This window comes from Macrobrachium nipponense, chromosome 2 (assembly GCF_015104395.2).
Source record: "Macrobrachium nipponense isolate FS-2020 chromosome 2, ASM1510439v2, whole genome shotgun sequence".
NCBI lineage: Eukaryota > Metazoa > Arthropoda > Malacostraca > Decapoda > Palaemonidae > Macrobrachium > Macrobrachium nipponense.
The window spans coordinates 39,108,945-39,131,964 of NC_087201.1; the positions used below are offsets into that span (position 1 = coordinate 39,108,945).

Consider the following 23,020-nt stretch of genomic DNA (forward strand, 5'->3'; position numbering starts at 1 on the left):
CTATTTCTTCTGCACAATGATCTGAAAATGGACTATTTATTTTGGTGGATGTTAGAAGTTGACTGCCGCCTCCACTAAGAGATCGCTTCTGCAACTAACTTTAAAAAGCCTTTTGCCCTGTGGAGTTGGACAAGTCTGAACCCTGTCAAAACCAGAGTAGACAAACCTTGGCGGTACCTCACTAAGTGTGGTGGTCAGAGTAGTTTTCATCTTTGTGGGAGTAACTTGGGAAAATCTGCTAACAGACTGATGATGTCTGGGAACCATTCTCCGAGGGGTCAAAATGGCTCGATGAGCATCATCGAGATATTTCTGCAGGTCCAGAACTTCCTGAGAACTTCCCTGATCATTCCCAGGGAGGAAATGCATACAGCTCCTTATTGGACCAGTCCAGGAGCATTACATCCACCACCCATGCCACTGGATCCAGAACTGGAGATCAACAGAGAGGGAGCTGATGATTCTTTGCAGTTGCAAACAGGTCCATTATTGGCCTTAATCACAATTTCCAGAGGTCCAAGTAGACTGCTGGATGCATAGTCCACTCCATAGGGATGACTTGACTGGAAAGGCTGAGCTGTTCCGCCAGTATGTTCAATTTCCCTTGAACAATCCTCGTTATCAACTTCGTCTGGTTCTCTTCAGCCCACAGATGATCTCCCACCACCTCGCAAAGGGCAGAGTTCCCCCCTGCTTGGAAATGTATGCACGGGCTGTCGTGTTGTCCGAGTGAATGGCTATTGTTATGCTTTGGACTTTCGCTGCAAACGCTTAAAGTCCCAGGGTTATGGCTTTCAATTCTTATAGATTGATATGCCAGGTCTTCTCTTGATTTGTCCACAATCCGGAGAACTCTTTGTTCCCTATCAGAGCTCCCCAGCCTATGTTGGATGCGTCTGCATAGAAATTGAGATCTGGGTTCAGAGGTTAGAGAGACTAACCTACAAGAAGTCTTCCTTCTGATCTCCACCACAAAAGATACTCTTTGATTCCCTATGGAATCTGGAGCTCAAAGAAGTCTGAAACTCCTTCCTGTTCCATTTTGCCCAAAGAAAGAACTGGAAGATTCTTAATGAAATCTCCCTAAAGTGACAAATTGCTCTTTGGAGGACAATGCACTGAGGAGACTCATCCAATCCCTGGCACAGCACTCCAGGAGAGATAGAAATTTGTCCACTGTTACTTACTCCGGAGGAGACCTGGTCCACCAGCTCATAGCAGATGGTGCAGCTCTCGTGGTGCCAGACTGCCAGATCACCAAAGCAGATGGCGCATGTAGCGTGGGTCCGGCAGACCTCGTGCCCACAAGGGTCCTGGAGGACGGCGTTGCAGCCAGACTCCTGGCAGTGGGTAGCCTGTAAGTGAAATGATACACGAGTATCAACACTAACTTGTTGGACTAAGTCCATGAAGTGATATACAGTAGTACCTCGAGATACGAAAGGCTCAACTTACGAAAAACTCGAGATACGAAAGCCAATACAAAAAATTTAACGGCTCTACATACAAAAGGTTTTCAAGATACGAAAGGTTTCTGAAAGTCCGAGATTCGCCCGGATAACAATTTTGAAAATCGCGCCGCGCGCTGCCATCTTAGTACTAGTAGACTCGCCACCATCCTCCTTCTCTCCCATTGGTTCCTGATGCTAGTCGCGACCATGAAATCCTTCTCTCCTATTGGCCAGCGTCCCTCCCATCATGCATCTACTATGTATACGTGGTGGCGTGCTTTGGCCACTCGGTACCAGCATTGTTATAGTACGCACGGGGTATTAGTTTTCGGGATCGTCAATGTGTAAGTTATTTAAAAAAAAAAAAAAAAGTGACCAAGATCTCTCACACGGGATAAGTGATCAAGGTCTCTCTCATGGGATAACTGGAAACTTTGCAAGGTTAGTAGAATATCCACTCCCTGCTGAACAGAGGGTGTAGACCAATCATTTACAACATGCATACCAGTACGTATAATCAAGGCACTTCAGTTTATGTTGAGGGTCAGCAGCCGAACATTCAGTACCCCAATCAGTTGCAGAGAGAGCATTTGGTTGAACAGGGTTTTGATGGACACCAGGGCCAACAGAGTCATGAGGTGCAAAGAAAGAACAGAAAGTTGAAATTCTGGAGGGGGACAAAAAAAAAAAAAAGGAGGCAGAAATTAAAGCCGCTTTTCATAAAGTGCAATCATTTGTAGAAGACCCCCCGAAAAGGCTCACACAGGAATTGTGTACGTATATTTTTTAAAGTGTACGTACGTACTTATGTACAAAAGAAAAAAAACGGCAGAAATTAAAGCCGCTTTTCATAAAGTGCAATCATTTGTAGAAGACACCCCCCGAAAAGGCTCACACAGGAACATTGTGAAAAGTAGGCAGAAGCAATCTTCCTTGGATAGTTACGTATGTACGTAGCCTCACTCGAAAGGTAAGCTTCCACATTTTACGTACAGTATATTTCTTGTTACCATGTGCACTAATATTCACTTTATTTCCAGGTTATATTTTGCATTTTTTTTTTTTTATTAATTTAGGTATTGAATGGTCCAAATTGTTGCAGTATTTCATTGTTTATAGGTCAATTTAGCTTCATTATGAAATTTACTGGGGTGTTTTTGGAGGGCTTGGAACAGATTAGCCATTTTACATGTAAAATGTGGTCCAAGATACGAAAACCTCATGATACGAAAGGCGCCTCAGAACGGATTAATTTCGTATCTCGAGGTACTACTGTATCATAACACCAGAGTGCACCGGAGTTAATAGACAATTTTAAGGCTTGGTCTCTACCTGCTCTTCTGCCGTGTAATGTGGTGAGCGTCCGATAGAGTTGGTAAAACTAGAATCAGTGTGTCCCCGGTGTTGCCAGAGGACGAAAATATCACCGAGACAGAAGTACCTAATCTATACGCCGGAGCGAGGAGTACGAGGACGGCGGGTGAAGAGCAGGGGGGACCAGCAATTAATGGCAAGGAGGATGACTCCGTCGTAAAAATAGTATTAGAATAAGTAGGTGGTGAACCCGGGTGGTGAGCGGGGTCTCTGCCGACTTAGGCTAACATAAAGGATGTAAATAATAAACGTAAACATGCAAAAGGTAAAACGGATGGTGGAGTTTCTCTACAGTCACTAACCCTAGGGCCTGGCTATGCCGGAGCCCCTATCCGCCGGAGCGGGAAGGCTGATGACTCGGGGTGAGAGAGAGCTCGGCTCGAGAACCGAGGAGATCAGAGCGCAGTCGAGCCTGGTGGCCAACTGAGGCTCAGTCGAGCAGGGAACCCCCCCTAGTACTGTATGATGAGAGCGGTACGAGCCGAGCCAGCATTGCGTGTCCCCCTACTAACTCCCATATCCCCCCCGTGGAGGGGGGAGAAGAAGCGAGTGAGCTCGGATCGGTTGCCAGGGACAACATGAACGAGCGAATCTCCCCCCTGGAGGGGGGAAGAAGCATGAGGGACTGACGCTGGGTGGCTCAAGGCCTTGTCGCGGTTGTGGAGTGAGCCACACGGTGAGACAGACCAAGCGATCTGAGGTGGCCTAGGCCATCTCAAACCGTCTTTAAAGGCATGAATACAATAACATCCAAGCAAAAACACAAGGGAAAGGAAGAAAAATGAGGATAAGAGAAAGAATAGTCCTGGAGAAGCTGGGTCGAGCCAACCAAGAAGGAAGGGCGACTAGCAACTCAAAGCAGCTGGCCTATGCTGATACGTAGGAATGTAGGGCGGTGGCCAGGGTGGCTCAGGACCAAAAGAAAGGACGTATGTCCTAAGGGAGCCTATCATAGACCTAAAGACAAAGGAACATGCATGCATGAACTCGGAGCTTAAAGGAGCGATGTAGGCTACGAGCTCCTGAGAACTCAAGGAAACCCCCGTGTAAGAAAAATGCATAAATAAAAGTAATGACACGTCAATAACGCACAACCATAGTAAAAAACATGTACTGCTAAAATATTCGAGCACCATCGGTATAGGAGACCGAAAGTAGCATGAAACAATGAAACACGTGGGAAGCCGTCTGGGATGCCATCTTAAAAACCGAAATAAAAAGGGTAAAACGGGACCTTGCCCGGCTAAAATGACATGAAACACTTCTAGCAGTACTTAACTTGGATGCAGCAATAGCTTGACGTTCCATGGTGTAAGATAATCCAAAAAATGAGCACAAAACAGAGCATGAAAAAACACGTGCGGTCTGAGTGGTGCAGACGAAAAGGTGTCCGGTAGAGGCGCTAGTAGTAGTTGTAGCTAGGAGTGGGCCTTGGATCGGCCCCTCTCTGGTAGAGGGATTTCGAAGAGGGTTGAATCTAAATGGTAAGAGACCCGTGGTAGTGGTTTCACTCGCCCCAGAAACCATACCGACACCTTTTTATATAAGGTGAGCGAGCCAGAATATTCTGGCATTTCCATTTTAGCTTTTCTCTGGTATGTTAGCATTAATTTACCTTAGAAATGTGTGCTAAAGGGACATTTCACGTAGCGACACAGGCTGGGCCCAGAAAGAAATTTGTCCACTGTCTGAAGGCAACACAACGCTTTTGGGGGAGGTAAAACTAAAACTAAAAAAAGAACAGAGCCCAGAGTCATCCCCAAATTAACTATCCATTGCGATGGGACTACTTGAGATTTTTGGCGATTAATCAGGAGACCTAACTCCTGAGCCAGCGTTAAGGTCTTCAAAAGATCTCCCTTGCAGCATGACACCAACTTCGAGCGAAGGAGCCAGTTGTCAAGATACAGGGCTAAGTTGACTCCCATCAGGTGGAGCCAGTCCCTTAGAGGGGAGAGAAGATAAGTAAATAGCTGTGGTGCAGTGGAGAGGCTTAAACAGAGGGCCCGAAACTGAAATACTTGGCCCTTGAAGACAAACTGGAGATATTTCCCTGACTCGGATGAATGGGAATGTGGAGATATGCATCTTGCACATTGATAGAGACCATGCAGTTCCCTTGATGGATGGAATCAAGAATCAACCATCTTTTTCTCCATTCTGAATTGTCTTCCTTATGAAGACATTCAGTGCTTACAGCCAGCACTGGCCTCCACCCGCAATTCGGCTTACAAAGTCTTGTGGGAAAAGGAAATCCCATGCAAGAGTAGAAAAAAGAAGAGCCGACTTCTGAGTCTGAGTGACTCCTTTCAGAGTAAAGGAGCACCACAATTCTTATTTCTTGAGAATGCATAAACACTGAGGCAAGTTCTCATGAACTATCTCTAATACCTCTATCAAGGCAAAAGAGGACTTAAAAGATTGGAGGATATATCCAAAGGGATTGAAGACTTATCCTGAATCTTCTTACCAAGGGGGTACCTATAGCCCAATCCATAAAACTAGTTCCTTTGAGCAACTTAACCAAGTTACATAAAAGATGGCTGTCTTTTGCAACCTGGGAGACACTGACAAGTGCAACTGATATGCCGACTGCCCGTGGCCAGACCCCACCAACCTCCCTTGGGCCCCTGTTATGACTTCCCAGGTGCAGGGGACTATGTCTGGGATCTTTGCCTAGGAGAATTGGTGGGACGGACAGCCAGCTCCTCCATCAATACAGGCAGTCCCCGGGTTACGACGGTGTCGGCTTACGACGTTCCGAGGTTACAACGCCTGTCAATAGACGTTATTTCCAGGGTTACGACGCCTACAACGCTCATCTGGAAGATGAAATATGACACCGAAAATGCAAAATAATCAATATTTGAAGGTTTTTTTTATGAAAAATGCCATAAGAATGCAGTTTACATAGTTTTCAATGCATCCAAAGCATTAAAAGTAAGGTTATCTTAGGATTTTTTACTTAGGCTTACGACGATTTTCGGCTTACGACGCGTCTCAAGAACGGAACTCCCGTCGTAACCCGGGGACCGCCTGTACTGTACTTTTCTCTTGGTCGAGCAGAACATGCACCGACTCCCTTAACTGAGCCATAGAGTTAGCTAAAAACTCGAACTTACGTTCGAACCTTGCTTCAAGACTGGCAATAGCTCTGGGTTTGGAAACATGGGAGCTGGGTTAAGGATTAGGTGAAATAAATGAGATACTGGGTTTTGGAGAAAATGCAGAAATAACAGGTACATCAGATTAGGATTTCAAATACTACTGACTAGCTAACAAGCTTTTGTATCTAGCAGTCACCTTTATGTAGCCTATCTTTCTCCAATTTAGACAAATGACGTCCCAGCCTACACTTAAGAACATCTTAACAATCTGATCCCTACACTGTACATATCGTACATGCTTTGTACTTGGCAGATGCCAACCATGTCCTGCAACCCTTGTTACAGTAATGGACACGTTACTCCTGAGTCAGAGAGTCAGTGAAAAGTTAAATTAAAAAACTGTAAACAAACTATCAACATCCAATTCTAAAGAGATGCTGCTTACAACCTTTGTCGGAAGCCAGCAGAAATAAATTGATTTCATTTGCTCATTTGCTATGTTGCTTACCTATTCCCCCCGTAGCGGGCAGGGATACCTACCTCCACCAAAACAAAAGACTCGCTACCACGATTTTCAAATTTAAGCTGTCGGTACTTAGAAATCCTTAGCTATGTAATTACTCAGTAAGTTACATAAAATAGGATGCTTTAGTGGGTGACAATTATTTCTTAATGGATTTTTTTCACTCATTTTACATGGCTTTTTTTTTTTTTACATTTTGTTGTTTACAGTGCTGTACAAGCGACAAACAAAATAATCCAAGAACCAATCTACATTTTTTTTAGCAATAAATTTTTAATATATATTTACAAGTAAAATAGTCCATAACAGTGAATAATTCAAACTTGATTCTATCAATCAATCACTCTTTTATTTTTTACAATTTATGGTTCACAGTGCCATACAAGCAATGAACAAAATTGCAACACACATACAGCAGTTCAAAAATGCATAATTTGCTTGATCATATCCTGAATTATTAGTACAGACTTTTTCTACAAGTCTTTTTCTTATAATTTGTGGTTCATGTCATAAAAGGGATAAACAAAATTGTCAATAAACCAAACTAAAAAATTTTGTTTAACCTTTAATATATGGATACCGATATATAAATAAAGTGGGCGCTGAAAAGTCTTTGCACCCCTGAAGGCTGCGTAAAGACTTTCAGCGTCTTAAAGAATCCTCCATATCAGTCACGGAAAATGCCTGAGAGAAAAAATGACTAATTGGCACCTTTTATTGTTTCCACTGTGTCCTTGATTAAGGAAACAATAACTGATCAGTAGCTCATTAGCCATGGATTAAGTCGGTTTTTTTTGCTGGCACTCCTGTCAGGATTTGTTCGTCTCGTGGTGTTGCCTTGTTTGTTGCCAATCCCTGTGCCTTTATGCGTAATGGTGGGTCCTTATACTTCTAGGGATGATCGTGTAAGGGTCATTCAGTGTTTTGAATTAGGGTTAAATACCGCTGAAATTGTGCGGCAGACGGATTTGAAGCGGTCGAACAGTTCAGAACATTGTTGCGCGGTACAAGGCGTCAGGGAAGAAAGAGGTACCTCTTCCCGCCAAGAAGTCTGGGAGGCCCCCGTTGCTGTCTGACCGATCTATTTCGCTACTGAGAAGGGAAGCAGAGCTTAATCCTTCACACAGCGCTCGTCAATTCAGGGAAGAAAAACCCTGAAATTTTAGGAAAGTGTAAAGTACGTACTTTACAGACGTACTTGTCACGCAAGTTGGGATTCAAGAGTGTTGTGGCTCCTAAGAAGAGCAAGCTAACTGACGCCCATATTAAGAAACGAAAGTTTTTTTTCATAGATTTGGTAAATGGGACGTTAAATACTGGAAAAAAGTGTTGTTCACTGACGAATAAACATTCCATTGCTCGGCAAGCACCTCAACGAAAGTTTGGCGAAGTCCCCGCCTTAACAAGTGCAGTGACAAACTTATTCGTCCTCGTGAAAAGCGTTTCCCAAAACTTTGATGGTATGGGGTTCTATGGGTTATGAGGGAGTTGGGGAATTGTGTATATTTGAAAATAATGAACGAGTGAACCAGCACATTTATTACGTTGTGCTAAATGATATTAGAGGGGAGCTTTGAGAAGACAGGTGCTTCAATTCTTCAGCAAGACGGCGTACGGTGCCACACAACGCCATTGATTAGGAACTGGTTGCAGGATTGTGGTGTGGAGCTTTTAAGTGACTGGCCCCCTAATTCCCCTGATTTTAGTCCCATAGAAAATCTGTGGTCGATCATTAAAAAACGTTTGCAGAAGGTTGACTGCTCCAATATCGAGAAACTCAAAGCCGCCATCATCGCTGCTTGGAACAGTATCGAACCAGAGATCTGTCAGCACCTCATTGAAAGTGTTCCCCGACGGCTGAAGGCAGCTTAAAGAGAACAAATTTGGGTGTTTTTTTTTTCTACAAATACTAGAAAGTCTAAGGTAAACTGACACACCATTTAAATAATCTATCTTTACTAAATTTTTGCATTCCTTTACAGGTCGAAGAAGGTGCGCGTGTGTATGCGTTTGCCTAAATTGCACTGGGGTGTAAAGACTTTCGGCGCCTACTTTATATATATAGTTACAAATATAGAGCGCCTCGTCTCCCCAGCATTTATTTAATCTATTTTATTTCTAAAAGAGCAGCCATGTTTACCCAAATATCAGCTGATTTAGGCAGGAAACACAAACACAGGACTAGGCATGCCCGGCGCCAGCCGTTAGCTGTGGGAAAGACTACTGTCAGCCTTAGGGACGTATCCCAAAAGGGAGTGTGTAAGTAGCTAGTTACTTCGTAGGCCTACTCCTAAGACCTTTTATCCTGTGAACTTCTCGCTGGCGATATGCTCTGTTTCCAGGAATGCCGCCGGAAGGGGGATAAGCTGACCCCCAACACCCATGAACCACACCTGCAGTCGGCCTCAGTCCGCTCTAAGCCGTGACCTCGGACGGATGTCCCAGCCTTCCCATTAGGCCTCCCACATGTCCCAGCCTTCCCATTAGGCATCCCACGGCATTACTGGCGCGCCCAGACCTGAGACAAAGCCAACGCTGCATTCTACAAAGGTCTACTTACTATGGCATCCAGGTACGTCTTGTGAATCAGTCATATTGCCAGTTCTTTCCCTCCTAGTCATGTAACTACTCCCCATTTTCAAAATTTAAACTCCTAATTCTCAAATGAACATTCCTTTGTTCCTTTCACTGCCTTGTGGCCACATGCCTCCCTTTTGTAATCGTCCCAGAAAAATGAAGTCATTGAATATTTCATTTAACACTAAGAGTTCCTCCCCAGTGTGTTAGACAAAGTGAGTAACTGTAACTTGTGCAAGAAATCTTTAATTTATTCTGTGTCTAATCTGGGATTTTTTCCAGATTTGCTGAGTCTCGTGTCCAAGTCTTCGCGCCCGCAAGATAATATGAATAATTTTGAAAGCCAGCATTTACGTGAATCTCATTTTAGCCAGCTATCCCCTTGTGAGAGATAATATTGGTCCCCGTGCGGATAAGCTGCATTTACCCTTTCTCCAGGTCATTTCAACGGCCTCTTGTAAATAAATGTATGTAAAGTAACTAGCTGAGTTTTCTGGCGACTTCTTTCTCTAAAAATAATAATAGCAAAACCCCCTTTTCTAAGGTAAGTTAAAATCCAGTGACCCTGCATTTCCATATAACATTTTCCTTTATGCTTTGGGCCACACGAGGCCGGCTCAAACGTAAAATATATATATATATACATACATACATACATATATATATATACATACATACATACATACATACATACATATATACTATATATATATATATATATATATATATATATATATATATATATATATATATATATATATATATATAGCAATAACAGATTTTGGGTGGTAAACAGATTCACTCATGGTGAGCGTCAATATTATGTGCCATCACTTTTGGGGGGATAATGTGGGAAAGAGGTTCCATTACTTCTATAGCCCATAAATTCATTAATGCCAACTTTTAGGACTGGCTCAAATCAATGAAGTAGATGGCTCATAAATATACCCAGGGGTTTCTGTTGGTTTTAGTTATCTTTTATGATAGTATATCAGTTATAATTGAAAAAAAAGGTTCATATAAATATTGGAAAAAACATGCATAATGCAGAAAAGTTGATGCATCTTTAATCTCAGTATTTACCTTAATATGTTAAAACTAATATACCAGTACTCAGAATCTGCTACTGATTTTAAGGCTTGAAACAGTTGACTTGCCTTGAACAACTGAATCCGATAACTGCAGTTTTGCTTGCATTTCAACCATCGTACGATAGTACAGAATTACCGCAGTTATGTTACAAATGATGTTAAGTAGAATAGGACTGATATATTTTTACATTACTATATCCTTATTTGCTTTGGAGAAAAGATCTGCAAGGGCATATACTGCTAAATTTAAGCAGCAAGTTGTAGCTGAAGCTGAGGTAAGAATGTTCATCTGCTAACAACTATTATTGTGGATCAGCAATATGGATGAAACTCCAGCAAACTTCAGCATAGTACCATCAAACTCTACCTTAATTTGAGAGAATCATGGTTTAATCAAAACTATTTGGCATGAAAGAACACATTTTACTTCACTAAAAGATAAATATGTAAAGCTCATAGTATTCTGATGAAATCTAGTGGAAATAATGAACGCAATCTGTTTTTTTTTAAACAACATACATACCCTCAGTGCCATCTACTAATGAAAAATTGACTAAATTTCATACACAACAATATGTATTCAAGTGATATTTCGACTTGAAAACACTTTGTATAACGTAAAATAACCTTGTTCCTCATCAATTGAGTAGCTTGAGATTCCTTTACGCTAACTAGAAGCAAGAAAAGAAAACTGCTCTGATGAGTTCAATACAGCAAAATAAAGTTACCTTGCAATCAACCTCAACTGATTTCCAAACCAAAACACTGATTGCTATGTTTGTATTCATTAATACGATACTAATATGAAATTACATACAATATTATTGGATGCATTGCAGTAAAGCATAACTCTTTAAAAGATCCATGGAAAAGATGCATATTCATTCTGTTTCTATTTTTCATACGATGCTAGTATGTGAACATTACATACAATAACTTTATATCTCTTGTATGATGCGACCCCCTTACAATTGGCTCCAAAATTAGATTTTCAAAAGTTGCATGATATGCGAGTATATACGATATATATGAGGGTATCTGTCCATTAAGGGTTAAAGGTAGGAGATAAATTTTCTCAATGCACCTTTAAATCATTTGTAGCTTTGGAATATACAGTACAGTAATTATTTATGTATAATAATAGTTAGTCTCCTTAGTGTTCATCAGGATATGCATCTCTAAGCTATGCTAGCCAGATCCCAAAAAGCGATGGAACATTGCAATATTGATTGCTATTCTCAGATGTTTTGCAATTTATTGATGTACGTACATGTATTTTTGTATGAGCAAGATAAGCACCCACCTAGGTGGGAGCTGTGTGTGTGTGTGTGTGTGTGTGTGTGTGTGTGTGTGTGTGTGTGTGTGTGTGTGTGTGTGGGGGAGGTAGGCCGAGAGGGAGGCCAAAGGACTAGCCTAGCCGACCCGTACACATACAAAAAACAAAAATAAAACAATATGTACTGAACACGGGAGAGAGAGAGAGAGAGAGAGAGAGAGAGAGAGAGAGAGAGAGAGAGAGAGAAAAAATAAAAACAAGGAAGAGGAACAGAGATGTCCTAGGAGAACCAAGTAAGACCACCCGATAAGGATGGCCCTAACCAGGAACTCCCAGAAGCTGGCCTAGGCTGGAACATACGAACGAAGGAAAGGCAGCCAGGGAAGGCTATGACTAGCAAAAGCAAAAAAAATAAACAATATTCTTACCTGAAATAAAGACATGCATGAAAAATAACGGTAGTTCCAGATGAGGCACGAAACAAAGAGGCGTAATCGAAGAAACCCCCGTGCCAGCACATAAAATAAAATACAATAAAATAAAAGAAATAGAAAAACAATCATAGTCGTCAAAAACAGCATCCAAAACACTTAACCCTTAAACGCTGTCTGGACGTATTTTACGTCAACATTTTTTGTCTCTCGGGTGCCGACTGGACGTATTTTACGTCGACATACAAAAGTTTTTTTAAAAATTTGCGGAAAAATACTTTTAGGCCCTACCAGCCGAAAACTCTTGAATCACGCGCCTTGGGGGATGCTGGGAGTTCACGGATCAAGGTGTTGTTTTGTTTACAATCGTTACGCAGGTGCGCAAGCACGAATTTCTTTCTTGCCGCACTAAAAAGAATCTGTGACAAATCTCGGAAATTATTTCGTCACTTTGACATAATTTTTGTACCATTGTAAATTAGCCGTTACATGGAGTATTATATATGAAAATGTGCGAACTGTTATGTAGAATACAACAAAAAAAATACTCATGATTGTAGCTTTTATCAGTTTTGAGATATTTTCATATAAATAACGATAAGTGCCAAAATTTCAACCTTCGGTCAACTTTGACTCTACCGAAATGGTCGAAAAACGCAATTGTAAGCTAAAACTCTTATATTTTAGTAATATTCAATCATTTACATTAATTTTGCAACTAATTGGAAGTCTCTAGCAAAATATTTCGATTTATGGTGAATTTATGAAAAAACTTTTTACTTACGTCCGTGCGGTAACTCTTCCGAAAAAAATCATACATGCGATTGTGGTAATGTTTGCACCATTTTAAAATTAGCCATTACATAAAGTTTTATATATGGAAATGTGTGCAATTTCATGCACAATACAACTAAAAGCAACCCATGGTTGTAGCTTTTATCAATTTTGAAATATTTTCATATACAAAATGATAAGTGACAAATTTTCAACCTTCGGTCAACTTTGACTCTACAGAAATGGTCGAAAAATACAATTGTAAGCTAAAACGCTTATATTCTAATAATATTCAAGCATTTACCTTCATTTTGCAACAAATTGGAAGTCTCTAGCACAATATTTCGATTTATGGTGAATTTGGGAAAAAAATAACATTTTCTTTACGTCCGCGTGGTAACTCTTCCGAAAAAATCATATGTGCGATTGCGGTAATGTTTGCACTATTTTAAATTAGCAGTTACATAATGTTTTATATATGAAAATGAGCACAATTTCATGTAAAATACAACTAAAAATAATTGAAGGTTCTAGCTTTTCTCATTTTTGAAATATTTGCATATAAATCACGATAAATAGAAAAAAAACCCACGTTCGGTCAACTTTGACTCTACCGAAATGGTTGAAAAATGCAATTGTAAGCTAAAACTCTTACAGTCTAGTAATATTCAGTCATTTATCTTCATCTTGAAACAAATTTGAAGTCTCTAGCACAATATTTAGATTTATGGTGAATTTAAAAAAAAAAACTCCTTACCTCCGCGCGCGGATTCTCCGCCACAAATCTCCGAAATGCGTACCTCCCATTCTCGGGATATTTGCTCCGTTTCATATTAGGCATTTCATAGAGTTTTATATATGAAAATGTGCGCAATTTCATTTACAATAAAACGAAAAATATTTGAAGGTTGTAGCTTTTCTAATTTCCGAAAAATTGCATATAAAAAAAAATATATAAAAAAATTCGACATTCGGTCAACTTTAACTCGTCAGATATGGTCAAAAACTGCAATTGTAAGCTAATACTCTTACAGTATAGTAATATTCAATCATTTGTCTTCATTTTGAAAGAAATTGGAAGTCTCTAGGACAATATTTAGATTTATGGTGAATTTTTGAAAAAAATATTTGTTTACGTCCGCGTTACGAATTCATGCATTATTTTGTGATAATATTTTCTCTGTGTTGCTTTTATCGTTTTACAATGTGTTATATACCAAAATGATAGCAATTTAGTGTACATTACAACAAATAAAAAAGTAACTTGTTACCTTTAACCGTTTTGCGCACAGCGCGATTTGAATACAATTATATATGAAATTTCGTTTTTGCACTATCATATATCGCATTATTTATATATGATAATGATAATTTTTTTCATTTCTGATGGTTGCATACTAAACTTCAGCCAATGACAAAAAAAGGAGCCAAAAATGAACTCTTAATCTTGAAAACTAAGCACGCTGTGATTTTTTGAAAATATTTTTTCCGCTTCCGCGCTCCTCCGAAACACCTCCGGCACACGGGAGACAATTTTTATTTTACCGCTTCGGCATTTAAGGGTTAAATTGATACAGACAAACTGTCATCACAACTTGGATCACTAGGTATGGGAGACCATGTGAAACCGAAGGAGACACACAAAGGGAACGCTCTAATGGCCGCTCGGAGCCGCCGCCGCGCGAGGCGACGACTCCTAAAAACCTAAATAACAAGGGCAGGAAGGCCCAAAAACACTCCCTAGAGAGTGACAACACTAAAACTAGTACTTAACTTGGATGCAGAGGGAGATTGACGATCCATAACGAGAGAAAAACCAAAATAGCAAAAAACACAAGAGAGCAAAGAAAAACGCGTGAGTCTCAAGTAGGGCTATCTGAAGGAATTACGTCACAGCCGCAACCTACGCGGTGGTAGGTAGTAAGCCGTAGGACGGCTCCCCTTTCCTTGAAGGTTTTTGATGTGGGAGAGGCTAATTGGAGAGGGTGTTGTGGTAGTGGTTTTCACTCGCCCCAGAACTATACCAACACCTTTTAATAATGGTGAGCGAGCCAGAATATTCTGGCATGTCCAATTTAGCAGTTCTCTGGTATTATAGCAATATTTTACCTTAGAAATAGTGCTGAAGGAACCTATTTCACGGAGCGACACGGCCGAGCCCAGAAATGATATATAACAAGATGATGTAGCCATTTGATTCCTACACATTCAATTTATGTATAGTTCTGAAACAAACAGTAAGTACTACTGTACATAATCTAGTTTGATGCTTTCTTAGGTTTTATGCCTTATACTATGCTAGTCTGGCCCAAAAATACAACTTATACTTTGATTTTCCCTGAAAAAAGATTCACAAATACATAAATTATATCAACAAATGCCTTCTTAATTATTTTAAATTGAACATTAGTATTTATCATGTGAAAAGCATGTTGCATTCAAGTCTACCTTAAATCAATGGTGAAACACTTTCAATTTTTGGAGAGATAAGCAGCTCTACTTTTGTTCCTAATAATTTGTTAGGTAGTACAACAGATTCTAACTGCTGATATTATAAAACATGTTTTAAATCATCAATTTCAATCCAATATACAATCATTTTTCTCATTTGGAAAGCTAAAGTCTTAGTCTAATTGCCTGAAACAAGATCTTTCTTCAGGTTGCCATTTTATCAGTGATAGTATTTGATATGTTATGACAACAAACCTACTAATGCAAGTAGAAAAACACTACCATTATTTGTCAAGAATGCAGACTACGTAGATATATTCAAGTTTTTATTGAGCTTTGCCTCACTTTCGGAGATAGGTTCACTTAATGAAAATGTTCTGAATGCTGAAATAAATTCCATAATCCTGATCATGACTCGCATCCTTCAAATTCCACATTCCAAGAACGTCATTGCAACTGTGGAGAATTCTCATTTATAATGGGCGAGGCTAAAAGCCTTGACAAATAGTATATAAAACCAAATGCTAATACTCATAGGCAAATAATGAAGTGATTAATAGGACACAGAAATCAAATGTGTCTGATAAGTTAGTAGACTTTTACTCATTGCCAGCATTAAGCAGAAGTGCAAACTTCAGCAAGTAAACAACTGAATTTGAAAACTGGATATTTACCTATGAACATATCAGAATTTCAGTCAGTATCTAATATATTAGGAATACTTATGCAAGTGATTCTTGTGTGAAAAATGAAAAACATACATGTTCCTCATGAGTGCGTTGCCTCTTGGGAGGTGTGGGCTCTTCATCTAAGGCTTCATCAATTGCATTATCAATAGCATCAATAGCCTCCATAGTATTCTCTGACATATTCAGTCCAATCTAAAAAGAAAATAAGAAATACATTATCTAAAATTACATGACAGAAGCATGTAAGTACACTGACACCTACAAAATCATAAAACAATAATAACCACACAATAACTGATGATCAATATGCATACACAGTATTCCTTTAACAGAATTCATATTTAACACACTTAATAATGCCTGCTGTGATTGAAAAAAAAAAACTGATCTAAAATGCAACTGGTAGATTCTACTTCTATCAGATTTTAAATAAAAAATTTCAATCTATCTTTCTCTAATCTGCAAACAATACTTTGTAGGTTCTATATACTAAAAACATGAAAAATAACAAATCTTTTAAGCAATTTATATTTTTCAGAGCAAGAAAGAATAACCATTACACTTGGTAACAAGATAGTTAACTGGTGGGTATGAGGATTGAGTAGGGTAAAACATCTCACCTTCCAACACTACCACTTTTACACCAGCAGTTGGGACTAAGCAGGGTGCTGAAGTAGTTTTAACAATGTAAAAAGGCTTTGATCTGTTTACCCAGAAAAAATACAAATTGCTTTATAAATTTAATTGTTTTTACAGGGAACTAAACCACTGCAGTTTTTATTAAGAGAGACGTAGAATACTTAGGAGAGAGGTAGTCCCCGGCTACGGGGTATAACTGAATGCCATCCAAAAGTCATTCATGCAAGCAGGGGACACCTTGACTCTAACCTTCTACTGGTCTGAGCATTAGATCAGAGCAGTAGAGCCTTGGGGCAGAGTACTCAGCATACAAGAGGGTACTTGAGTATGGATGAACTATGAAAACCCATATTAAGGGAATTCAAGAGAGAAGGCACATGCTCCTGGCCAAACTCAAATCTGATCCAGCAAGCAGCTCTAATTACATATTCCTCCCAAAACTTGTTAAAAGGGACAGCAGATGGAGATGGGTCTAGAAACTATGCTAAGATTGGACAGTCAAAAGTGCAGTTACCTGTATGTAGCACAACCCAGCTTAAACTTTGGCCTAGATGCTGATGCATATTGGAATTATGGGACAGAGTAAGAATCAATCATACTGTAATCCTCCCCCAGGCTTACACTGTTAAGTCTGTCCAGTACAACTGGGTACCTACACCACCTGTAGAGCAGCCACCATAGGTCCCAAGAAAATACCTAGGGGGCTGTGAGCAATGTCCCTCTGGTAGAATTATACCATGGGTGACATCCTTCTCAGAGGAGTCATAACTTGTTGGTTACTTAGTCAGAATAAGGGTGTTCCTGGACACTTCTCCAATGCTACCCTAAAGATGATGAAAAGGAGTCAGTATTCCAAACTAGAACCCAGGTGGTCCATGAAGAATCTTATGACTTCACAATAGGAGTAAGAAAACCATCCATCTGGAACACCAATAATGGTACTGGTGGGACACTGTCCTCGGAGAGAGATCTTGAACAAAGCTTCACACAAGGGCTAGTAATGGCTGCTTACCTCCCATTCAAGAGAACAATATCAATGGAGAACTGCTAGTACCATACTTCTGGTGAAGTATGGATAAACCTATTAAATAGGGAAATCCATGGTCTTGGGCTGAACACTGCCTTATGGCTAAGCACAAGCCATACAACAAAGCCTGATAGGAGATACTCTCAGCAAAGGTGAATGAGGAGTCTGTGACCTGCTGAACTGGTACTCTGACCTATGTTTACAAGGGTCAGCAGGGCTGGATGATGCCACTTAAATAAATAGTAGCCAGGGTCAATTTGAAAACATCAGAGATCAACAAGAGAAACAGATTAGTAAATGGTGGAAAGTGTAGAATCTAGAGCATGCCAAAATAATGAATTTAACTTCCATTATTTAATCCCAGGAAATGATAAGGGGAAACATGGAAAGTATAGGATCAAGCAAAGGGAGAAAATCTCCCAGCTCAAACCAAAACTCCAACCATCAGTTAAGAATAACTCAACACCAAACTGACCCAAACCAATGGGGTAGTCTGCCAGTCTATTCTCCACTGGCAGACAGCTCAATGGGGTGGCAAACTTTCCACTTGCCACCTGCAGAAAATTTGACAGAAGAGATTGTACTTTGCAGCAAGTTGTGATGTAATTTGTATATTTGCAAATGTGTATTGTGTGAAAGGAAGATATGTTTTGCTGTATTTGTACTTAGTTGTGAAAAGCATTGTTTGGTTATTTCGTGTATCAGTTTGTAAGTGTACGTGTAATAGCACTTAAGCATCAGTCATCGGTTGTTTGGCGATTCAATAGCTAATTGAATGTTTGGAGTTGGTCAGCCATGATTGTGAAAGCAGCCTTGTTACAACTCCCAGACAGTGTGGTTGTATTACAAATGACTCAGGTGAACAGTCATAGTTAAGATGCCCTACAGACAAGACATTGTCCAGCGAAATCTGAAAAGTCTTCGGGGTCACTGAGCCTAAACCACTCAAAGTATTCCTATCTTAAAGTTCATATGGAGAAATTCCTTTCATAATAATAGTAAGTTCATATTTATATACTCATCAATGTACACAATGCAATGCAATGTTTGGCACAGATGAAATGTTACTATGTAGATACCTGGAAAACAACAATGACTGCCACCGTTCAGTGCAGGATTTATACAATATCACAGAAGGATATCGTTCCAATAGTGATCCAACATTCCTTTTCAAAACCGTTATTAAAGATATTACAAGACATACTCTCAGTGACAAAATAATCTTTAGCAGCACATGAATACAGTCTGAGGACATGATTTTAACACTGATCTGAATATTCTCTGGCACAGATTCTTTACCACAATTAATAAGAGCCCTGATAAGGAACATATTTTACCCATGCACTAGCTCCTGCAGCCACATCTCTTAAATTCAAGAGTGAAATGATAAGAAAGAAATAGAAGGCTGCAATGAGTACCAATCTAAAGGAAGGGACCAGCATCCAGAAAATACATTATTGATGACTAGTCAAATGGGAAGCATGCACAGGTACAGTAATCCCATAAACTTGGGTGAATTCACACACATGAACTTTCTTTGCGATTTTACTACTTGTCATACAAACATTTTTCATTTGCACATGAACATTCAACAACCCTCAAAAAAACCTGCAAAAACGTTTACTTAATTTTTTATGTAATTCATAAGTTTCCAAGCCCTTATGTGTAAATTAAATAATAAAAATAATTCTGAGATGAGAGAATTTTCATGGTACGTATGTATATGTTTATTAGCATTTTCAAATATTAATGTATATAAATAATAATCTAGCCACCTGTGGGGGCAAGCCAGCCTCAACGGGTGCCGGTCCCAAGCCCGGATAAATAGGGAGGGTTGGTGTCAGGAAGGGCATCCGACCGTAAAAACCCACGCCAGAACCAATGAAATGAGCCGTGATGTTGATGAGAATAGTGCTAGAGTAATCCATAAATGACGCACCTACACATCGCCCTAACTCTGTGACAAGGCGAGGGATACTGCATCAAGAGAGGGTGCAGCTAAAGAAGCGAACTCTAAATGTGATCAGAATAGGCCAGCTCAATATTGGGTCTATGACAGGAAGAGGAAGAGAGTTGGCAGTTTCAATGAGGATAAAGAGAGTAGATATTTTGTGTGTGCAGTAAACTCGATGGAAGGGTAATAAAGCCAAAAAACTAGGGGATGGCTACATGCTAATCTATAGTGGAGCAAATGAACTGAGTAGAAATGGCGTTGGTGTGGTGTTGTCGGGGGAAATGAAGAATGCAGAGACGGAAGTGAGTAGAAAGAATGACTGCATATGTTATGGAGGGGAAACAATGAACATCATTAGTGCTTATGCTCCACAAATGGGCTGCACAGAAGAAAAGAACCGTTTTTGGAACTAAATGAGTGAGGTAACGCAAGAACTGGAAGAGCAGAAGAGGATTGTAGTGGGGGCGCACTTTACTGGAAATGTCGGAAATGAAAAGGATGTAATTGAACCTGTGCATGGAGGACATGGGATCGGGGAAAGAAACCCAGGAGGAGAGAGTATAGTAGACTTTGCCGTGTCCTTTGATATGGCAATAGTAAACACATTCTTCAAAAAGAAGAGAGCACACTTAATAACATACAGGAATGGCGGTAGATGCACACAAATAGATTACCTCCTTTACAATAGATCAAGGCTGGTGGAAGTTAGCAATTGTAAAGTTATCCCAAGTGACCATGTGGCCCCTCAACATAGGCTCCTTTGTATGGATTTAAAGATGAAAAGAGAAAAGAAAATGAAAATGAATGGGGTAAAGAAAATCAAGTGGTATAAATGTCAGGGAGGGATAATGATAAGAAGATAGAGTTCAGGAGAAGAGTGCTGGGAGAGGTTAATCTGGGAATTGAAGATGTGGGAGAATGGTGGAGGCATAATGCATCAGTGATTAGAAGACATGGAAAGGAGATACTAGGGGAAACATCTGGAATAGTATGGGAGGAAAAGGAGAGCTGGTGGTGGGGGGAAGAGGTGGGGGAAGTGGTAAGGGGTAAAAGGGAGGCAAAGAAGAGATTTGAAGAGTCACAGCTGGAGGAGGACAGGGAAAGATTAAGAGAAAGAAACAAAGAAGTAAAAAGGGTGGTAGCTCAAGCTAAGGCAAGGGCATATGAAGACGTTTATAATGAACTGGAAACCAAGGAAGGGTTGAGCAAGATGCTCAAACTGTCAAAAGTAAGAAAGTCATAAAAAAGGAAGACATCCTGAAAAGATGGAAAGAGTATTTCGAACAACTGCCAAATGAAGAAAATGAAAGACTTGTAAGAGAGGATGGACAAGTAAACGTGGGAATGGTAATGGGGATATCTAGGGATGAAGTGATACGAGCCTTAAAAAGAATAAGGAATGGGAAGGCAACAGGATCTGACTTAATCCCAGTTGAGGTTTGGAAAGCCTTAGGAGAGGAAGGGGTAGACATCTTGTATGATCTGATGGTAAAAATATTTGAACAGGAAAAGATACCAGAAGAATGGCAGGAAAGCATATTGATACCTATATTTAAAGGTAAAGGTGACTTCCAGGAATGCAGTAATTATAGAGGTATCAAATTAATGTCTCACATGTTGAAGATTTTGGAAAGAGTAATAGATGGCAGGCTGAGAGAGGAAGTGAGAATAGGGAAGGAACAGTTAGGATTTATGAAGGGAAGCGGTACAACGGATGGCAACGAGACCTGCATCTGGTGTTCATAGACCTTGAAAAGGCCTATGACAGAATGCCAAGGCAAGAAATATGGAATTGTCTGAGGGAGAAGATGGTGCCAGAAAAGTATGTCAGAATTATTAAGGAGATGTATAGGAATATGTATACTAGAGTGAGAAGCAGTGTTGGATAGACGGATGGATTTGAGATAGGAGTTGTATTACACCAATGGTCAGCACTTAGCCCATTAATCTTCAACATCGTGATGGATGTAATGACGAGGGATGTTAGAGTAGCAGTGCCATGGTGCATATTATATGCAGATGACATTGTGTTGTGTTCAGAGGGGAGGGAGGAGTTGGAGGGGAGGTTGGAGAGGTGGAGAGCAGCACTTGAGGAGAAAGGAATGAGAATAAGCAGATCAAAAACAGAATATATGTGTTCCAGTATTAGTGAGGATGGTGGAAGTAGCACATGATTGAGTGGGGAAGAAATGAAGAAAGTACAGAAGTTCAAGTACTTAGGGTCTGTATTAGAGGATAGTGGAAGCATGGACCAAGAGGTGACATCAAATTCAGGCAGGATGAAATAACTGGAGGTCTGCATCAGGGGTCCTCTGTGACAAGAAGGTCCCTCTGAAATTGAAGGGAAAGTTTCATAAGACGGTGGTCAGACCAGCAATGTTATATGGAACAGAACAGGAAGTATGAGACCTTACAGACCTTACATCTTGTTCGGGTTGCCCCAGGTCCCTCAGTGTGAGGCACCTCTAATGTCTACCAGAGAGTTGCTAGTACATCTTCCGGTATATTTTGCATCTTCCAATCTTGGATGGTCTGGGATGCAGTTTAGATATTTGTCGAGCTTATTCTTAAACACATCTACGCTCACTCCTGATATATTCCTCAGATGAGCTGGCAACGCATTGAATAGACGCTGCATTATCGATGCTGGTGCGTAGTGGATTAATGTCCTGTGTGCTTTCCTTATTTTTCCTGGTATAGTTTTGGGCACTATTAATCTACCTCTGCTTGCTCTTTCTGATATTTTTAGTTCCATGATATTTTCTGCTATTCCTTCTATCTGTTTCCATGCCTGAATTATCATGTAGCGTTCTCTCTTTCCTTTCTAGACTATATAATTTTAAGAATTGTAGTCTTTCCCAGTAGTCTAGGTCCTTAACTTCTTCTATTCTAGCTGTAAATGGACCTTTGTACACTCTCTATTGTGCAATATCCTTTTGATAGTGTGGGTACCATATCATATTGCAATATTCAAGTGGACTACGAACATATGTTTTATAAAGCATAATCATGTGTTCAGCTTTTCTTGTTTTGAAGTGCCGTAACAACATTCCCATTTTTGCTTTACATTTTGCCAACAGAGTTGCTATTTGATCATTGCATAACATGTTCCTATTCATCATCACACCGAGGTCTTTAACTGCTTCCTTATTTGTGATGGTCTCATTATTAGGTCCCTTATATGCATATAGCTTTCTTTCTCTGTCTCCATAATTTATTGATTCAAATTTATCAGAGTTAAATACCATCCTATTACCTCTGCCCAATCATATACTTTGTTAAGGTCTCTTTGTAGAGCGTTCCTATCTTCATCACAAGTAATTTCTCTACTTATTCTTGTGTCATCTGCGAAACTACTCACTACCGAATCCTTAACATTATTGTCTATGTCTTCAATCATAATAACAAACAGTATTGAAGCTAACACAGTACCTTGCGGCACACCGGATATTACCTTGGCTTCATCCGATTTCTCGTCGTTTCTTTGCAATAACTATCTGTTTTCTGTTGTGTAAAAATTCTTTTAACCATCTTCCTACTTTATCCACGATATTGTGTTTTCTAATTTTCTTCGCTAATATATTATGGTCTACTTTATCAAAAGCTTTTGCAAAAGTCTAAATAAACCACATCTGTTTCATTTCCGCTTTTCATAT

At 39.9% G+C, this 23,020-nt stretch overlaps 1 protein-coding gene across 1 annotated transcript in view; it reads right to left on the minus strand.

Annotated features, from left to right (window-relative positions):
- Positions 1 to 23,020, minus strand: part of LOC135221165 (anillin-like) — a 286,604-nt gene that overhangs the window by 88,798 nt on the left and 174,786 nt on the right. The window contains exon 18 of the mRNA XM_064258989.1: positions 15,817 to 15,936. Within this exon, the coding sequence (XP_064115059.1) occupies positions 15,817 to 15,936 (120 nt within the window). The remainder of the gene's footprint in view (positions 1 to 15,816; positions 15,937 to 23,020) is intronic.